At 41.3% G+C, this 20,499-nt stretch overlaps 1 protein-coding gene across 1 annotated transcript in view; it reads right to left on the reverse strand.

Moving 5' to 3' along the window:
- sephs3 (selenophosphate synthetase 3) overlaps positions 1-19,052 on the reverse strand; it is a 29,496-nt gene extending 10,444 nt beyond the window's left edge. Inside the window, exons 1-3 of the mRNA XM_024142645.2 lie at positions 18,534-19,052; positions 16,375-16,478; positions 15,997-16,104 (exon numbers count right to left, since the gene is read on the reverse strand). Of these exons, the coding sequence (XP_023998413.2) occupies positions 15,997-16,104; positions 16,375-16,478; positions 18,534-18,819 (498 nt within the window). The 5' untranslated portion in view covers positions 18,820-19,052. The remainder of the gene's footprint in view (positions 1-15,996; positions 16,105-16,374; positions 16,479-18,533) is intronic.
- Between the last annotated feature and the right edge of the window lie 1,447 nt (positions 19,053-20,499).

Below are 20,499 nucleotides of genomic sequence, written 5' to 3' on the forward strand. Positions count from 1 at the left end.
GATTTCTAATTGCAAATATTGGTCAAAAATTAAGGCCTAGATACTTTTGCCACCCACTGTGCAAGGCCCTTACGTGCAGTTGTAGAACATCTCAAATTAGAAAACCTTTGGTTGAAGTTTGATTAAACAGTATTAAAAACAGGCCTCCCAAGTCATCGCAGTGCTAGCTGTGCCCACAGAGATTCTGGGTTCGAGTCCAGCTCTGTCGCCAGCCGGCCGCGACCGGGGGACCCCATGCGGGCGGCGCACAATTGGCCAGCGTCGTCCGGTTAGGGGAGGCGTTGGCCGGCAGGATGTCCTTGTCCCATCACGCACTAGCGACTCCTGTGCGCGGGCCGGGTGCAGTGCACGCTGACACGGGTCGCCCAGGTGCACCGGTGTTTCCTCCGACACATTGGTGCGGCTGGCTTCCCGTGTTTAAGGGGATTGTGTCAAGAAGCAGTGCGGCTTGTTGGGTTGTGTTTCGGAGGACGCCACGGCTACTCGACCTTCGCTTCTCCCGAGGTCCGTACGGGAGTTGCAGCCGATGAGACAAAGACTGTAACTACTAATTGATAACCAGGAAATCGGCCGGAGGAAAAAAACGGGCGTAAAAAATGAATAAAAACAGTATGAAACAATCAGATGGAGAGAGACCCAATGAAACACTCGAATGCCGTGTTGACTACCCTGGGGAATCACTACTATTCATAAAGCAAATAATAACTTTGATTACTCAAAACATAAAATAACATCAAATGATACAACATATTGTGAGAGAAATTTGTTCACATCGGCCTAGGCTGCCTACCAGATGTCTCCGAGGACGTCCCCCCCAGCAGGTTGAAGATGTTTCCATAGGGCCTTGCTGATGGCGGCCATCTTTTTTCTCTTTTTCCTTCCCTTCTCTTCGCTAAATTTCTTCTTTCTTTCTTTTCATTCTTTTTTTTCCTTGTTTCTTTTTTTTTTTCTTCCCATGCTTATCTTTCTCTCTTCCTCTTTTTTTTTTTCTTTTTTTTTCTCTTTATTCTCCTCTGTCTTTTCCTTCTTTTTTCTCTCGTCTCTTATTCTCTTCTCTTCTTCTCCCTCTTTTCTCTTTCTTGTTCTTCTTTTCTTTCTTCTTTCTTCTCTCTTCTCTTTTCTTTTTATTTTTCTTTCTTTCTTTCTTTTTCCTTTCTTTTCCTGTCTTTTCTTTATTCCTTTTTCTTCTTTTTCTTTCTTTTCTTTCTCTTGTCTTTATCCTTCTCCCTTCTTTTCTCTTTTTCTTCTTTTTTTCTTTCTCTCTTTTTTCCTTTCTTCTTTTCTTCTTTCTTTTTTTCCTTTCCTTCTTTCTTTTCTCTGTTTTCTTCTTTTCCTTCTCTCTTCCTTCTTCCTTTTCTATCTTTTTTATTCTTTCTCCTCTTCTCTCTTCCTGTTTCTTCTTCTTTCTCTTTTTTCTTCTTCTTCTTTCTTTCTCTCTTTCTCTTTTTTTTTATCTGTGTTTTTTGTCCTTTTTTTTCTCTCCTTTCTTCTTTGCTTTTTCTTGTTCTTTATTTCTCTTCTCTCTTTTTTCTTCGTTCTTCTTTCCCTCCTCTCCTCCTGTCTTTCTCTTCTTCCTCTCTTCTCTTTCTCATTCCCTTCTTCTTTTCTCTTCTTCCTTTTTTCTTTTTTTTTTCTTCTTCTTTCTTTTTCCTTTTTTTTTTTTTCTGTTCTTTTTCGCTGTTCTATTTCTTTCTCTTCCTCTTTTCTTTTCTTCTGTTTTCTTTTCCTTTTCTTTCATCTCCTCTTGCTCTTTTTTTTTTCTTTCTCTTCTTTTCTCTTTTCTTTCTTTTTTCTCTTTTCCTCTCCTTTTCTCTATTCTTTTTCTTTCTTCTTCTCTTCTTCTCTTTTTTTTTCTTTCTTCCTTTTTTTCTTTTTTTTTTCTTCTTCTTTATTCACTTTCTCTCTTTCTCTTTTTTCTCTTCTTCTTTTTTTTTCTTTCTTTCTTTTTCTTTTCTTTCTTTCTTTTTCTTCTTCTTCTTTTTCTCTTCTTCTTTTCTTTTTTCTTCCTTTTTTCTTTTCTTCTCTTTCTTTCTTCTTTCTTTCCTTTTTTTTTGCTTTGTCCTTTTTCCTTCTCTTTTTTTTTCCTCTCTTTCTGTCTTCTTTCTTCTTTTCTTTTTTCTTGTTTTTTTCTTTCTTTTTCTTTCCTCTTCCTTCTTTGTCTTGTTTTTTTTCTTCTCTTTAGTCTCTCTCTTCTTTTGTTTCTCTTTTTCCTTTCCTCTTCTTCTTCTTTTTTTTTCTTATTTCTTCCTTTTTCTCTCTTTTCTTTTCTTCTTTTTCTCTCTTCTTTTTCCTCTCTTCTTCTTTCCTCTTTTCTTTTCTTTCTTTTTTTTTGTCTTTCTTTCTTTTTCTTTTCTTCTTTCTTTTTTTTTCTTCTTCCCTTCTCTTTTTTATCTCTTTTCTTTCTTCTTTTATTCTGCTTCTTTTTCGCTTTTCTTCTTTCTACTTTTCTTCCCTTTTTCTCTTTTCCTTCTTTTTCTATCTTCCTTCTTTTCTGTTGCTTCCTTTCTTTTCTCTTTTTTCTTTTTTTGTTTTTTTTTCTTCTTTCTTTTTGCTTTTTTTCTTTTTCCTTTTTCTTTCTTGTTTTTTCTTTTCTTTTTTTTCCTCTCTTTTTTCTCTTCTTTTTTTTTTCTCCTTTTTTCTCTTCTTTCTTTCTTCTTCTTTTTTGTCTTCTTTTTTTTCTTCTTTCTTTTTTTTCTTTCTATTTTTTTTCTTTCTCTTCCTTCTTTCTTTCTCTTTCTTCTTCTTTCGTTCCTCTTTCGTCTCTTTTCTTTTTCTTGTTCTTTTATCCTTTCGTCTCTTCTTTTCTCTTTTTTGTTTTTTTATTCTTTCTCTTTCTTTTTCTTTTCTCTCTTCTTCTCTTTCTCTTCTCTGTTTCTTCTCTTTTTGCTTCTTATTCCTTTCTTCTCTTTCTTTTTCTCTTTTCTTTCTATCTTTTTCTCTTCTATTGTTTTCCTTTTTTTTTCATTCTTTCTATTTTACTTTTTTGTCTTCTTTTTTTTCCTCTCTTTTTTTTCCTTTCTCTCTTTTTCCTTCTCTTTTTCTTGTGTCTTCTTTTCTTCTTTTCCTCTTTCTTTTTCTTTTTTTTCTTATTCTTTCTTCTTCTATCTTTTCTCTTTTTTTTCTTCTTCTTTTCTCTTCTTCTTGTTTCTTCTCATGTTTTTTTTTCTTTATTTCTCTCTCTCTTTTTTCTTCTATCTTCCTTACTTTTTTTCTTTATGTTTTCTTTTTTTGTTCTTTTTCCTTCTTTTCTTCTTCTTTTTTTTCTCTTTTCTCTTTCTTTTCCCTTTTCTTATCTTCTTTCTCTCGCTTTTCTCTTCTTTTTTCTTTTCCTTCTCCTTTTCTTCTTTTATTTTTTTTTTTTCTTTTTTTCTTCTTCTGTTTCTTCTTCTATGTTCTTTTCTTTTTTTTCTCTTCTTCTTTTTACTCTCTCTTTCTTTCTTTTTCTCGATCTTCTTTCCTTTTCTTCTTCCCTCTTCTTTTTTTTCTTCCCCTCCCACCCCCCCCCTCACCCCCCCCACCCCCCCCCCCCCATCCCTCCCCATCCACTCCGGCCCCCATCCCCCCCCCCGCCCCCTCCCCCTCACCTCTCCTCCCCCCCGACCTCCCCCCCTCCCCCTACTCTCCATCCCCCATCCCCCCCTCTTCTCCTCCTCCCCCCCCCCCCCCACCCCCCCCCTACCTCCCCTCCCCCCCCCCCTTCTTTTTTTTTTCCTTTTTTTTCTTCTCTCCTTCTCTTTTTTGTTTCTTCTCTTTGTTTTTCTCACTCTTATCTCTTTTCCTCTCTCTTCTTTTCCTTCTTTCTTTTTTTCTTTTTTTCTTTTTTTTCTTCTTTTCCTTTTTCTCCTTTTGTTTTTCTTTTTTCCTTCTTTCTTTTTTCTTCATTCTCTTTTCCTTGTTCTTTATTCTTTTCTTTTTTCTTTTTCTTTTTTCTTTCAGTCGTCCCTTTATGCTTTTTTCTTTCTTTTTCTTTTCCATTTTCTTCTTTTCTTTCATTTTTTCTTTTTCATGTTTCTTTTTCTTTTTTCTTTTTCTCTTCCTTCTTTTTTTTTCTTCTTTTCTTTCTTTTCTTTGCCTTTGCTTTCTCTTTTTCTCTTCTTCCTTTCTCTTCCTTGCTTCTTTCTTTCCTTCTTCTTTTTTATCCTCTTCTTTTGCACTTCTTTTTCTTTTTTTTTTTTCCTCTCTTTCCTGTCTCTCTTCTTTTTCTCTCTTCTGTCTCCTTCTTTTCCTCTTCCTCTTCCTTCTGTTTCTCTCTTCTTTTTCTTCCTGCTTCCTTTTCACTTCTTTTTTCTTTTCTTTTTCTTTGTCGTCTTCTCTCTTCCTTTCTACTCTTCTTCTTTCACTCTTCTCCTTTGTTTCTCTTCTTTCGTATTCTTCCTCTTCTCTATCTTTCTCTTCTTCTCTTTTTTCCTTCCTTTTCTTTTTCTCCTTGCTCTCTTTTGTTTATTTCTTTCTCTCCCCACTCCCCACACCCCCTCCCTCTCCCACCCCCTCCGCTCCCCCCACCTCTCCCCTCCCTCCCCCTTCCACCCCCCCACCCACACCCTGACTCATCACCCCTCTCCCCCCCTTCGCCCCCCCCCCTTCCAGCAATGCATGGGGAGGTTGTGGATGACGAAGGCTACCCGGCACGTGCATCGTCGCTAGGGTACGGGGCGTGCGCCTAGGCAACCCGAAGCCATCACGTCTGTTGCAGCGGTGGGCCTGGAACCGTGCATGAGGCCTGCCTGTGATCGCACACAAACACACAGTGGTTGTTACAGAACTAGGTTGCTGTGTGTGTTATGTTAATTGTTGTTGTGTTAAGTTAAGGTGTGTTGTGGGGTGGGCGGGGGTACCTGGTCAGTGTACAAATGAATGCATTTCAACTGAAATGTTCTTCCCATTTAACCCAACCCCTCTGAATCAGAGGGGGGGGTTGCCTTTAATTGATGGCGGCGGGACTTGGGATTCGAAACCAGCAGCTATCCGGTTACTGGCCCAATGCAGCTATTAATCGCTAGGCTACCTGTTATTTAGTGTGTGTGTGTGTACCTGTGCGTTGAGTGTTGCCATGAGAACTGGCTTCCTGGTAGCTCTGCCACTTCCTCCTTAGAGACCACTAGCTTGTTTAATCTTATTCCACCTCTCTGGCTGTGCGAAACACACAAAACACACACACCACACGAAAAAGAGAGGAGATGGATCGAAAGAGAAGAATAGAGATTATTTACTTTTTCAATGAGATCCTAATTGTTGGACACCACAGAAACATCTAAGAAGCCTGAGTGGAGAAAGAAAGAGAAGAGACAGACCAGATGCTAAATATCACCAATTGTCCAGCCCACCAATAGACAGCAGTATGGTACCGTACCTGGTCCAAGCCACTGGTGAGCCGTTGACAGCTACCTGGGTTCCTAGAGGCTTCGGTCAGCACATACACGTCGCCCGGTCTGCACGTCTGGCCTACACACACATAGAAGATACAGTATTGATACCAGGAAACTCCATTAGAATTGATCCTGTTTGGCCCGACTCTCTAACATGCAAGAACGAAACACCATGATCACCCGTCTGAACAGAAACACTGATATACACACTGATAACACCACCTGATCCCCTGTCTGAACAGAACCAAACTGATCCCCGTCTGAACAGAACACACTGATAACAGTACTGAACAGAACACTCCCTCTCTTACATGATGAACTCGTTCGGTTGGCAAACGACGAGCGCCACGCCCTATGATGAGTCCAGGGGTGACCACCCGTCTGGCCGCCCGTCACCGAAGTCCGACCCTCCTCCGCCGCATCAACGGAAACCGGATTCATCAAGAGGCATGACAACGCTCACGACCGTACCACACACAAGGTTTATCGTTCATCATCAACGGCCAACTTGGCTCCAGTTCTGCAGTGTGCAAAACTGACTAGGCATTAATCCAGGACACAAGCTCGACACCCAGCAGTGCCCGAGAGGTTTCGTCACTGGAAGTCCGTCTCCAAAGGTCCTGATATTTGTAGATTAGTGTTGATGAATTAAACAGGCGTTGTTCCGAAGCCACACCAGTCACCCTGCCTACACACGAGCATCCGTACCCTCAGGGAGCACAGCTCACCATCATCGTTATTGCGTCAATGACACATATTTAGTAGATGTTATTGTGGGTGTAACTAAATGCTTGTGTTTCTAGCTCCAACAGTCAGTAATATTAACTAATGCTTGTGTTCTAGCCCAACAGTGCAGTAATATCTATGAAATGCTTGTGGTTCCTAGCTCAAGCATGCCATGTATCTAACTTAAAGCTTGTGTTTCTAGCTCCAAAGTGAGTAATATCTAATTATGCTTGTTTCCTACTCCAACAGTAGTGTCTAACTAAATGCTTGTGTTCCTAGTCAACAGTGCAGTAATATTAAAACTAAATGGCTTGTTCTAGCTCCAACGAGTATCTAACTAAATGCTTGTGTTCCTAGCTCCAGGAGTATCTAACTATTCCTGTGTTCCTAGCTCCAACAGTTAGTATCAACTAAATGTGTGTTCCTAGCTCAACAGTAGTATGCTAACTAAAGCTGTGTTCCTAGCTCCAAAGTAATATCTAACTAATGCTTGGTGCTTCTAGCTCAACAGTGCAGTATACCTAACAAATGCTTAGTTCCTAGCTCAAACAGTTAGTATCTACTAAAATGCTTGTGTTCTAGCTCCAACAGTGCAGTAGTATACTAAATAAATGCTTGTGTTCCCCTAGCTTCCAACGTAGTATCTAACTAACATGCTTGTGTTCAGCCCAACAGTAATATCTAACTAAATGTTGTTGTTCCTAGCTCCAACCAGTAGGTATTAACTAAATGCTTGTGATCTCTAGCGTCCACAGTAATAATCTACCTAAATCGTGTTTGTTCCTAGCTCCAACAGTGCCATAGTATCTAACTAATGCTTGTGTTCGCTCCAACAGCTGCAGATATCTTAAGCTAAACGTGCTGTGTGTTCTAGCTCCACAGTAGTTTAACTAAATGCTTGTGTTCTAGCTCCAAACACTCAGTTATATTCAACTAAATGCTTGTTGTTCTAGCTCCAACACTGCAGTTGAGTATCTAACAATGCTTGTGTTCCTAGCTTCCAATAGGGCAGTAGTATTCTAATATAATGCTTTGTGTTCCTAGCATCCAACAGGCATAGTATTCTAACTAAATGCTTGTGTTCCCAGCTCGACAGTGCAGTAGTATCTAACTAAATCGTTGTTTCCTATCCAACAGTACAGTAATATCTACTAAATGCTTTGTGTTCCCAGCTCCGCAGCTGCAGGTAGTATCTTAACTAAATGCCTTCTGTTCCTAGCTCAACAGTAATATCTAACTAAATGCTTCTGTTCCTAGTCACAGCGGCAGTAGTATTAATAAATTGCTTGTGTTCTAACTCCAACAGTGGCGTATATCTAATAAAATGCTTGGTCCTACGCTCCACACTGCAGTGTATTAACTAATGTTGTGTTTAGCTCTCACAGTACAGTAGATCCTAACTTAAATGTTTGTTCTAGCTCCAACAGTCGTATGGTATAACTTATAATGTTTGTGTTCCTAGTCCAACGTTGCAGTGTATGTAATAAAGTTGTGTTCCTAGCTCAACTAGTAGTAATCTAACTAAATGCTTGGTGCTCTAGCCTCCCAACAGGCAGTATATATAATCTTGTACCCAAATTAAATGCTTGTGTTTCAGCTTCCATAGTATCTAAACAAATGCTGTTTGTCACGTGCGAAACAATGCTGGCGTCTAGCAAGCTAGTAGTATCTAATAAAGGCTTGTGGTTCCTAGCTCACAGTGCAGTATATCTAACTAAAATGCTTGTGTTCAGCTCCAGAACGAGCGGTATGATCTAACTAAAATGCTTTGTTCCGCTCCGACTTTGTGAGAGTATCGTAATAAATGCTTTTGTCTCAGCTTCCGCAGCCAGTATACTAACTTAATGCGTTGGGTTCCTAGCTCAAGTGCCAGTAGTATTAAACTAATCGCTGCGTGTTGTCCTATGCTCCGAGACAGTGCAAGTAATCATACTATGCTGTGTTCCTGCTCAGCTCCAGTAGTATCTAACTAAAGTGTGTTCAGCTCACGTATTACAAGTCTGTTAGTCAACAGTAATATCTAAAAATGCTTGTTTCCTAGCTCCAAAGGAGTAGTAATTACTAAATGCTTGTGTTCCTAGCTCCACAGTAATACGTAAATAAATGTCTGTTCATAGCTCCAAAGCGAGATAATAATTACTAAAATGCTGTGTTCTAGCTCCAAAGTGAGTAGTATCTAAATAACATGCTTGTGTTCTAGCGTGGTTCAACTACAAGCTAGTTACTAACGTAGAATAAATGCTGTGTCCTAGCTCAACAGTGCAGAATATCAACTAAATGCTTGTGTGTCCAGCCAGAGCATCAGTAGTATCTAACTAAATGCTGTTTCCAGCTCCAACAGTGACATATTTCTAATATGCTTGTGTTCCTAGCTCCAATCAAGTATATCTAACTAATGCTTGTGTTTCTAGCTCCAACAGTGGCAGTAATATTCTAACTAAATGCTTGTGTTCCTAGCTCCAAAGTCAGTATCTTAACTAATGCTTCGTGTTCCTATCAAAAGCTGCAGTATATCTACAATATGCTTGTGTTTTCTAGCTCAAAAGATGCAGTAATATCTAACTAAATGCTTGTGTTCCTAGCTCCAAACAGTGCAGTAGTATCTAACTAAATGCTTGTGTTCCTAGCTCCAACAGTTGCAGTAGTATCTAACTAAATGCTCGTGTTCCTAGCTCCAACAGTGCAGTAGTATCTAACTAAATGCTTGTGTTTCTAGCTCCAACAGTGCAGTAGTATCTAACTAAATGCTCGTGTTCCTAGCTCAACAGTGCAGTAGTATCTAACTAAATGCTTGTGTTCCTAGCTCCAACAGTGCAGTAGTATCTAACTAAAATGTTTGTTTCCTAACTCAACAGGTGCAGTAGTATCTAACTAAATGCTTGTGTTCCTAGCTCCAAAAGTGCAGTAGTATCTACTAAATGCTTGTGTTCCTAGCTCCAACAGCAGTAGTATCTAACTAAATGCTTGTGGTCTCTAGCTCCAACAGTGCAGTAGTATCTAACTAAATGCTTGTGTTCCTAGCTGCCAACACTGCATGTAGTAATCTAACTAAATGCTTGTGTTCCTAGCTCCAACACTGCAGTAGTATCTAACTAATGCTTTGTGTTCGCCAGCTCCAACAGTGCAGTAGTATCTAACTAAATGCTTGTAGTTCCTAGCTCCACAGTACAGTAGTATCTAACTAAATGCTTGTGTTCCTAGCTCCAACAGTGCAGTAGTATCTAACTAAATGCTTGTGTTCCTAGCTCCAACAGTGCAGTAGATCTAACTAAATGCTTGTGTCCTAGCTCCAACAGTGCAGTAGTATCTAACTAACATGCTTGTGTTCTAGCTCAACAGTACAGTAGTATCTAACAAATGCTTGTGTCCTAGCTCCAGTAGTGCGTAGTATCTAACAAATCTTGTTTCCTAGCTCCACAGGCATAGATCTAACTAAATGCTTGTTTCCTAGCTCCAACAGTGCAGTAGTATCTAACTAAATGCTGTGTTCCTAGCTCCACAGTGCAGTAGTATCTAACTAAATGCTTGTGTTCTAGCTCCAACAGTACAGTAGTACCTAACTAAATGCTTGTGTTCTAGCTCCACAGTACAGAGTACCTAACTAAATGCTTGTGTTCCTAGCTCCAACAGTGCAGTAGTTCTAACAATCACAACAATACACACACATCTAAAAGTAAAAAGAATGGAATTGAGAAATATATAAATATTAGATGAGCAATGTTGAAGTCCGGAGTGTGTGCGCGCACACCACACACACCACAGTGGCAGCACAAATCATGGTACAAACATTATTGGGCAGAGACAACAGCACAAAGGGCAAGAAGGCGAGACAACAGACAAAGGGCAAAGAAGGCGGAGCAGCAACAGCACAAAGGGCAAGAAGCGCGAGACAACAGCACAAAGGGCAGAAGGCGGAGACAACAGCACAAAGGCAAGAAGGCGGAGACAACAGCACAAAGGGCAAGAGAAGGCGGAGACACAGCACAAAGGGCAAGAGGCGGAGACAACAATTAGGGTTGCAAAGGTCGGAATCTTTCTGGAATGTTTCCATGGGAATTGTTCTTAACTGACTTGCCTATACAAAAATACAAATTCAATTCTAAGATCTTGCACACTATGAGATGCTATTGAGCCCACACTACTACACTGTCTGAGCCAAGGACTACATGCTTTCTGGTAAGTTTTGATTACAATACTGGGTGGGGTGAATATATTATTAGACATACATGTTTTTTTAAACTAGTAAATAGTAGCCTACTGCAAAGTGTGTTTAAATAATTTCTAACAATTTCTTATGAGTTAGTTTGCTACCATGTGGGTTTTAGCTTGCTTAAGCCTGCTAACTGAGGAGTGTTAATTCACCTGTTTCCTACATTTCATTTTAAAAACATTCTGACAAAAGGAGTTGCTTAACTATTTATCTGTACATTTGAACTGTATTAGAGTTTTTAAACACATTTTTTCTAATCTTTACAGAAAAATGCCACGGCGCTATCTGTGTGGGGAAACACTTCACTGCAAGCTAATGTAGAAGGAAGAGCTGTGTACATTTGTAAATACTCTGCCAAATCATAGTGAAGAATACAAAGATACAAATCATCTGGCCAAGTCCATAAGTTCCCGCAGCGCTCACAACAAGCAACCTCTGACAAAAGTCCCTCTACTTCTATTCGAGGTGAAGGGATGAATGCAGACACCTTATCGATAGCTAACAGCCTCAGTGGTCCTCCTGGAATCAGAATGAACACCTTATCGATAGCAACAGCTCATGGTCCTCCTGGAATCAGAATGAGACACCTTATTCGATAGCAACAGCTCATGGTCCTCCTGAATCAGAAGGAGACACCTTATCGATGCAACAGCTCATGGTCCATCCCTGGAATCAGAAGGAACACCTATCGATGGCAACAGCTCATGGTCCTCCTGGAATCAGAAGAGACACCTTATCGATGGCAACAGCTCCATGCGTCCTCCTGGAATCAGAAGGAGACACCTTATCGATGGCAACAGCTCATCGGTCCTCCTGGAATCAGAAGGAGACACCTTATCGATGAGCAACAGCTCAGTCCTCCTGGAATCAGAAGGAGACACCTATCGACTCAGGCAACAGCTCATGGTCCTCCTGGAATCAGAAGGAGACACCTTATCGATGGCAACAGCTCATGGTCCTCCTGCGATATCAGAAGGAGACACCTTATCGATGGCAACAGCTCATGGTCCTCCTGGAATCAGAAGGAGACACCTTATCGATGGCAACAGCTCATGGTCCTCCTGGAATCCAAAGTGTTTTTGTCTCAATGGAGGAACGTAGTCAGAGAAATGCTGATGAATGTCTTGCTCGAGCTGTGTATGGAACTGGTTCACCTCTGGTGCTCACAGGCAATGGGTATTGGAAGGGATTTCTGAATGTTCTTCACCCAGCATACACCCCTCCAACCAGACACCCCTCCAACCAGACACCCCTCCAACCAGACACGCTTTATCTACTCATTTACTGGATTCAAAGTTTAACCAGTTCAAGTGAAGGTCAAGCAAATCATAGAGAAAGCAACTATATTGTAATAATCTCGGATGGGTGGTCAAATGTTTGTGGGAAAGGAATAATGAACTACATCTCCACCCCTCAACCAGTATTCTACAAGAGCACAGACACAAGGGACAACAGACACACCGGTCTCTACATTGCAGATGAGCTGAAGGCAGTCATCAATGACCTTGGACCACAGAAGGTATTTGCACTGGTGACAGACAATGCTGTGAACATGAAGGCTGCTTGGTCTAAAGTGGAGGAGTCCTACCCTCACATCACACCCATTGGCTGTGCTGCTCAAGTATTGAATCTGCTCCTCAAGGACATCATGGCACTGAAAACAATGGATAACATCTACAAGAGAGCCAAGGAAATGGTTAGGTATGTGAAGAGTCATCAAGTTATAGCAGCAATCTACCTCATCAAGCAAAGTGAGAAGAATAAGAGCACCACATTGAAGCTGCCCAGCAACACCCGTAAAGGTCTCGCCAAGAAATGGCCATATCACAGTCTGCCGATATGGACAGCCCCATCAAGAGGATCCTCCTGGATGATGTATTTTGGGAGAGAGTGGTAAGCAGCCTGAAACGCCTAAAACCTATAGCAGTAGCCATTGCACGGATTGAGGGAGACAATGCCATCCTGTCTGATGTTCAGACTCTGCTTGCAGGTTTAAGGAGAAATCCATACTGCCCTGCCCACTTCACTGTTGCTCCAAGCAGAGGAAACTTGCCACTCGTGCAAAACACAGAGTGGCAAGAAAAAGTATGTGAACCCTTTGGAATTACCTGGATTTCTGCATAAACTGGTCATCACATTTGATCTGATCTACATCTAAGTCACAACAGACAAACATAGTGTGCTTAAACCAATAAACACACAAATTGTATTTTTCTTGTCTATATTGAATCCATAATTTAAAACATTCACAGTGTAGGTTGGAAAAAGGTATGTGAACCCCTAGGCTAATAACTCCTAAAGCTAATTGGAGTCAGGAGTCAGCTGACCTGGAGTCCAATCAATGAGAAGAGATTGGAGATGTTGGTTGGAGCTGCCAAAAATTAGTTTGCTATTCACAAGACGCATTGCCTGATGTGAACCACGCCTCGAACAAAACAGATCTCAGAAGACCTAAGATTAAGAAATGTTGACTTGCATAAAGCTGGAAAGGGTTACAAAAGTATCTCTAAAAGCATTGATGTTCATCAGTCCACGGTCCCAGAGAGAATACTATAGATATCAAGAAAGCCAGTCAGTTGATTATTGACAAGTTTTTCCAACACTTTTGATAAACAGGGCAAAATAGAAATAGGCCATTAACAGGATCAGCTTGATCTCCCCCTTTAAATAAAGGAGGCACCATGGCTGCCTTCCAAGCAATGGGAACCTCCCCAGAGAGGAGAGACAGGTTTAAAAGGTCAGAGATAGGCTTGATGATGATGATAGGAGCAGCAACCTTAAAGAAGAAAGGGTCTAATACATCTGACCCAGATGTTTTTTTGGGGTCAAGTTTCAGGAGCTCCTTTAGCACCTCGGACTCAGTGACCACCTGCAGGGAGAAACTTTGTAGCAGGGCAGGGGGAAAAGGAGGGAGGCATCGGGGCTAGTCACATTAGAAGGGGTGGGAGATGAGGAAATGTTGGACGGGCAAGGAGGCATGGATGAGTCAAGTAGGAATCCTGACATAATGCAGTGGTGATTAAAGAGCTCAGCCATGTGCTTCTTGTCAGTAACAACCACATCATTAACATTAAGGGACATGAGCAGCTGTGAGGAGGGTTTATTCTCCAGGTCTTTAACCGTTTTCCAAAACTTCTTGGGGTTAGACCCACCGATAGAGAACTGCTCCTTTAACTAACTTTGGCCTTCCAGATAACCTGAGTGCACTTCTTTCTCAATTTCCTGAACGAGAGCCAGTCAGCCTAAGTATGTGTGTGCCAAGCCTTTCGGCAAATGGGATTCTTGAGGTGGAGTAACTCTGCCAGATCACGGTCAAACCAGTGGCTGAACCTGTTTTTCATTCTCATGTTCTTTATGGGGGCGTGTTTGTTAACAATACCACTGAAAATATCAAAAAAGAAGGTCCAAGCGTCTTCAACAGAGGGGATGAAGCTGATTCTATACCATTTTACAGAGGGGATCAAGCTGATTCTATACCATGTTACAGAGGGGATGAAGCTGATTCTATACATGTTACAGGAGGGGATGAAGCTGATTCTATACATTTTACAGAGGGAGATAAGCTGATTCTATACCATTTTACAGAGGGGATCAAGCTGATTCTATACCATTTTACAGAGGGGATGAAGCTGATTCTATACCAGTTTTACAGAGAGATCAAGCTGATTCTATACCATTTTACAGAGGAGATCAAGCTGATTCATATCCTTTTACAGAGGAGATCAAGCTGATTCCATACCATTTTAACAGAGGGGATATAAGCTGATTCCATACCATTTTACAGAGGAGATCAAGCTGATTCTATACCCTGTTACAGAGGGGATAAGCTGATTCTATACTTCATTTACAGAGGGGATCAAGCTGATTCTATACCATTTTACAGAGGGGAGTAAAGCTGATTCTATATCATTTTACAGAGGGGATGAAGCTGATTCTATACCATGTTACAGAGGGGATGAAGCTGATTCTATACCTGTTACAGAGGGGATGAAGCTGATTCTATACCGTTTTACAGAGGGGATAAGCTGATTCTATACGCTGTTACAGAGGGGATGAAGCTGATTCTATACATTTTACAGAGGGGATGAAGCTGATTATACCGTTTTACAGAGGGGATGAAGCTGATTCTATACCGTTTTTACAGAGGGATGAGGCTGATTCTATACCGTTTTACAGAGGGGATGAAGCTGATTCTATACCGTTTTACAGAGGGGATGAAGCTGATTCTATACCATTTTACAGAGGCCAGTTCATGAAGGAAGGCTTGTTCATTCAAGTTTTTTAGCAAGTGTCTATGACAAATCAAGACAGGTCGTTTCACTGAGCAGCCATTACGAACACAGACTGTAAAACAGTGATCACTAAAGACATGACAGAAAACACCAGACTGATACCTATCAGGATTATTTGTGAGGATAACATCAAGGAGAGTAGCCTTTTCTGGATGGTTGGAGTCATACCTTGTGGGATTGGTAATTATCTGAGAAGGATTTAGGGAGTCCCATTGCTTTAGGACTTGGTCAGGTGGTTTAAGCATGTCCCTGTTTAGGTCACCAAGCAGGATAAATTCAGACTTAGTGCAAGGGGCCAGGAGAGAGCTTAGGGCAGGTAGGGTACAGGTCGGTGCTGATCCAGGACGATAACACCCAGCAACAGTCAACAAAGAGCTATTTCAAAGCTTAATGCTTAAAACCAGCAAATCAAATAGTTTGGGGACAGACTTAGTGGAGACAACCGAGCACTGAAGGTGTTCCTTGGTAAAAGATTGCCTCTCCACCACCTTTGGAAGATTCGTCTTGCGGAAAATGGTTATAACCAGAAAGGTTATGAATGAACCATAATTCCAACTCATGACGTTACCACCCTGCATGAATCCGCAGGTAGCTAACCAACCAAGTTCAATGTTACCTAGCTAACATTAGGCTATAACTAGCCTAGCAAATGGCTCTGAGATACAAATAATAAGATCATACACGAACATTAGTTAGCGAGCCAGCTAACATTAGCTAGCTAACAGTACACTTTAACTTGAAATGAACTTTGTCAAAATAAGAAACGTGTAATGTCTAAAAATGTAGCTAGCTAGACTATCACGGATGGACGCATCTCCTGTCGGATGCCATGGTTGCCCTTTAGTTTGAAGATGTAATCCGGAGACAGGGGTTTCCTCCATCTCTTTAGCTATCATACTCTAATTCCACTGATTTCAAAACTCGGTCCTCCAGAAATTGGAGAGCAACACTTAAACTTATGCAATTTTACTACGCAATACATATTTTATTTATTGACTTATGGCTAAACCAACTAGGCTCGTAATTTTACAAAGTTATTCATATTTACAGACGGCATACAAGTTTGTTATTAAGGCACATGAAAGTTCACATTCGAGAAAGCATTTCTGCCAATAAATGCATTTTGATAGATTTTTATTTTTATTTCAAACGGCTCTTATAACGTGCAGAAAACCCAGGCTTTTACGAGAGCAGAAATCAGTGAAACAGATATCAGAGCACAAGTCAGAATTGGGGCTAGCAACAGTAGATGGGCCAGGGTGTACATGCACATTTCCAGATATCATCAGCAGTAATACAGTCAGGGCACGGCAGAAGACAGGGAGAGCTCTGCAGAGTTGATTTACAACATTTGAATGTGCATAAGGATGGCAACAACATCATATTGCACAACAATACCTACCTGCTCAGACATCTTCTGGCTGACACTGAGTAGCATCAGCATGTTGTCACACTCTGTGATGCCCATAGCATAGAGATCACTGAGGACATTAGCACACGCTATCCTTCCCTGGGGGGGGGGAGTGATGTGGGCAAGGAGAGAGAGATGTGGGGAGGGAGAGAGAGAGCGAGAGATGGTGGAGATATGTGGGGAAGGAGAGAGAGAGAGAGACATACAATCTTGTAAGGGATGGGTCACCAACTGGCGATTTGACAAGAAAATTAAATGTAAATCACTCATACAGATATAAGTTGGGGCATAAAGCCTGCCCTAAGAAATGTTAGGAGATGAGAGGCTACAATGGAGGTAAGGGGTTAAAGGTCAGGTGTCAGAACTCACCATCATGTAGGGGTCATCCACCAGAGGGTAGAAGAAGTCTGTAGTTTGGACCAATGAGAGGCCTCCATGTCGCAGAGGGACCACACAGGAGTCCATGCCTATACCTTCACACACACACACACACACAATTTAACAATATTCATGCTACCATGGTATGCAATGATTGACTGATTGATTTATGAACGGGGATGAAAGTAAGAAAAGAAATTCCACAAATGTACTTTTAACAAGGCACACCTGTTAATTGAAATGCATTCCAGGTGACTACCTCGTGAAGCTGGTTGAGAGAATGCCAAGACTGTGCAAAGCTGTCATCAAGGCAAAGGGTGGCTACTTTGAAGAATCTCAAATATAAAATATATATTTTTGGTTACTACATGAATCCATGTGTTATTTCATAGTTTTGATGTCTTCACTATTATTCTACAATGTAGAAAATAGTAAAAATAAAGAAAAATCTGGAATGAGTAGGTGTGTCCAAACTTTTGACTGGTACTGTATGTTGCAAGTGGATGAACATGAGTGGGTAGCCTAATGTTGCAACCTGGTCTCAAAGCATTATATTATTCTGTACAGTAGGGGCGGCAGGTAGCCTAGTGGTTAGAGTGTAAAGGCGGCAGGTAGCCTAGTGGTTAGAGTGTAAAGGCGGCAGGTAGCCTAGTGGTTAGAGTGTAGGGGCGGCAGGTAGCCTAGTGGTTAGAGCGTTGGGCCAGTAACCGAAAGGTTTCTGGATTGAATCCCCAAGCTGACAAGGTAAAAATATGTTGTTCTGTCTCACAGAACAAGGCAGTTAACCCACTGTTCCCCGGTAGTCCGTCATTGTAAATGAGAATTTGTTCTTAACTGGCTTGCCTAGTTAAATAAAAAAAAATGTAAATCCGAGACACTCCTTTTAGTATGATAAGTAACCAAACCAAACTTAACGTAAGGCAAAAATGAATGTATGGTGGTTGGCTGGATGGGGGGGGGGGCGTATAACGTCTAGCAGCCGTCACGTTATACGCCCACATCAACATCGAATCGCATCATGGACAACTTTAGCTACTTTGCAGCTACTTAGCAACTACTTAGCATGTTAGCTAACCCTTCCACTAACCCTTTAACTTAACTTTAAGCGAGCTAGCTAATGTTAGCCACCTAGCTAGAATTTGTAACATATTGTACATTTTGCAACACATAGCACAAATTGGAATTTGTAACATATCTTACGAAATGGGTCTAGTACAGCGTTTCTTAATCCCGAGGACACAAAGGGGTGCACATTTTAGTTGTTGCCTTAGTGCTAAACCTGATTCAAATCATCAAAGTTTGATGATGAGTTAATCATTTGAATTAGCTGTGTAGTGCCAAGGCAAACACAAAACATGCACAGCCTTTGGGTCCCCAGGACCAGGATTAAGAAACACTGGTCTAGGCCATCCACAAACTAATAGATACCATACGAAACCGTAACATATCATACTAAATGGAGTGTCTCGGATTTACGTGCAGAATAATACGAAATAATCTGAGACCAAGTTGAGTAAAGGAGCCCTCTGAAGTGATTGATAAAAAGAGTCAAAAAAATCATGACTGGTTGTTTATGCCACAATAAAAATGTAATACATTTTCAAAGTTAAATTAAATTTTTATGAATAAAGTTAAATTAAATTTTTATGAATAGTCCCACAGAGATCCTATTGAATTAATAGGGGTTATATATGGAATTCTATGATTAGGCCCATAATTTCTGGAGGTCCAGTACCGGGAAGAAATAGTACTTTCACCCCTGTTTATTAGAACACCGTGGACCTGCCAACGTTATTCATTTACTAACAGCAGTTAGCTAGCATGATGAGTAAGACACCATCAACAGCTATTTGGCCTTGCAGCAGAGATGCTAAGAGATAAGACGCACGGGGACAGCCCTAACTTCAGCTAGCATACATACTGCTAGTTGGCTAGAGAAGGGACTTGTTTGTTAGCTATAGATTATATGGCTGCATTGCTAACTTAGCCACGACATACTTAGCTAATCAGCTTATGTTAGTTTGTTAATAATAATAATAAAAAACAAGTTAGCTACATTAAATAACTTGACAAGTTTACTTGAAAACGAATATAATTTTGCTAGCTATGCTAACAAGCTAGCAACCTGGTTGGTAGCTAAAGAACCGTACCTAGTCGGGGGCCAGCGGAGGTGTTGTTGGGAGTGAGTTGTCCGAAATCGGTGCCTTGGTCCCCGGTTTCCCCCGGCCGGTGAGGCTCCAGTCCCGCCAGGAGTTTGAGCAGCGTCTCCTGGGGGACCTTGCACCCTCATCCCTTCATATCCGAGAAGCCCGTCAGGCGGAAGCCGGCGTCCAGGCCATGCTCTTCGGGATGGAAAGGCTTGTATCCCGGGGGGAAGCATGCTTCTGTCCCCGCCGAAGCATCAGTCGGTGGGATGGGAGGAGAGGTAGCTGACATTGCTGGGTAGTTAGCGGTCTGTTTGGAGGATAGCTCGACGAGCTAGCTAGTTCAGATCCCAGCAACAGAGAAGAGAAGAAAGCGTGTGTGTGATGAATAGAAACAAAGATTGTGTATATACTGACAAGAAACATGTATCTCCGTCCTACCGATTGGAGTCGTTGTCCACAAATCGGCCCCGCGGGCTGTCTAGCTCCCGCCTATCCTTTCTTTGGATTGGTGGATACGTGACCTTATTGTAATCCTATTTTTAATATTTGAATAGCGTTGTTGTCGTCATCGCCTGTATTCAAGGTGAGAGCCGCTTTGCTACTAGCCTCATCTCATGAATATGCATAACCATCTCGACGATGCTTGGGTTGTCACGTATCCTACTTATTTCAGTTCAAGAGTAACAGTTTATGCATTACGAAACTTATATTCGATCAAATAAATCTCACTTAGCTAATAAGCAACTCATTTTATTGTTGACCAAATTCGACACTCTCATTGACCTCCATACAAAAACTCCTTGCTTGGTGAGCGAAACAACAAAAAAACGCCACATGCTGGAGGGAGAGAGATTTTCCGCCGAGTTGGCCTCTCTCGTCCTCTCCCTCTCTGGTAGATATGAATGGAGAGAGTGACGATCGGGGAAGAGGCGTCCTCTGCGTAGTGACATCACTGACACACGCGCGTACGCGCACACATTCAAGACAGCTGGGAACTCGGAAGACACGGACGTCAAATTAAATGTTATTGGTCACATACACATGGATAGTAGATATTTTTGCGAGTGTAGCGAAATGCTTGTGCTTCTAGTTCCGACAGTGCAGTAATATCTAACAAGTAATATCTAACAATTCCACAACAACTACCTAATACACACACATCTAAGTAAAGGAATGGAATTAGAACGTATAAATATATGGACGAGCAATGTCAGAGCGGCATAGGCTAAGATAAAATAGATAGTATAGAATACAGTATATACATATGAGATGAGTAATGCAAGATATGTAAACATTTATAAAGTGGCATTATTAAAGTGACTAGTGTTGACAGTGTGTTTAAGACAACTGGGAATTTGGGAAAACAAGCTCCGACATCCACCACGGACCTCTAAGTCAAAAACTCTGGGATCAAACTAAAGCTCCAACTGGAAAATCACTGACATCACTATTTGACCTCGTTTTTTCCAAGTTCCTGAACGCACCAACACACACACACACACACACACACACACACACACACACACACACACACACACACACACACACACACACACAGGGCTTGTTCGAAATTGCAGCCAACAGTGCAGGCGACTACTGACTGATCACCTTGCATCATAAATAACAATTCATTATTATTTGTGGATCAATAAGCCAGTCACCATTTACCCACAATGCATCATGGATTTGATGCTCTCTTGAACATAGCCAGTGAGAAGGGTGCAATTTCCTGAATTAGCAGGAACCCCTCTTTATAATTCTATTGGTCCATTTTTAGCCTATGACTCCGGTACACAAACAGGTAACCTAACGTACAGTAGCAGGCATAAAAGAAAATGCGTTTCCGTTTTTCAGAGGAAAAGGAAGCTACGTTGAATTAGCTGTATCACAGATGTAGAATCATGGAGAATTGAGTTACGGGGTGTTTCATGCTCGCCTTTTGCCCTTGGGGGAATCCCTGCAGCCATAT

This window comes from Salvelinus sp. IW2-2015, unplaced genomic scaffold, assembly GCF_002910315.2.
Source record: "Salvelinus sp. IW2-2015 unplaced genomic scaffold, ASM291031v2 Un_scaffold3340, whole genome shotgun sequence".
In the NCBI taxonomy this organism is placed as follows: domain Eukaryota; kingdom Metazoa; phylum Chordata; class Actinopteri; order Salmoniformes; family Salmonidae; genus Salvelinus; species Salvelinus sp. IW2-2015.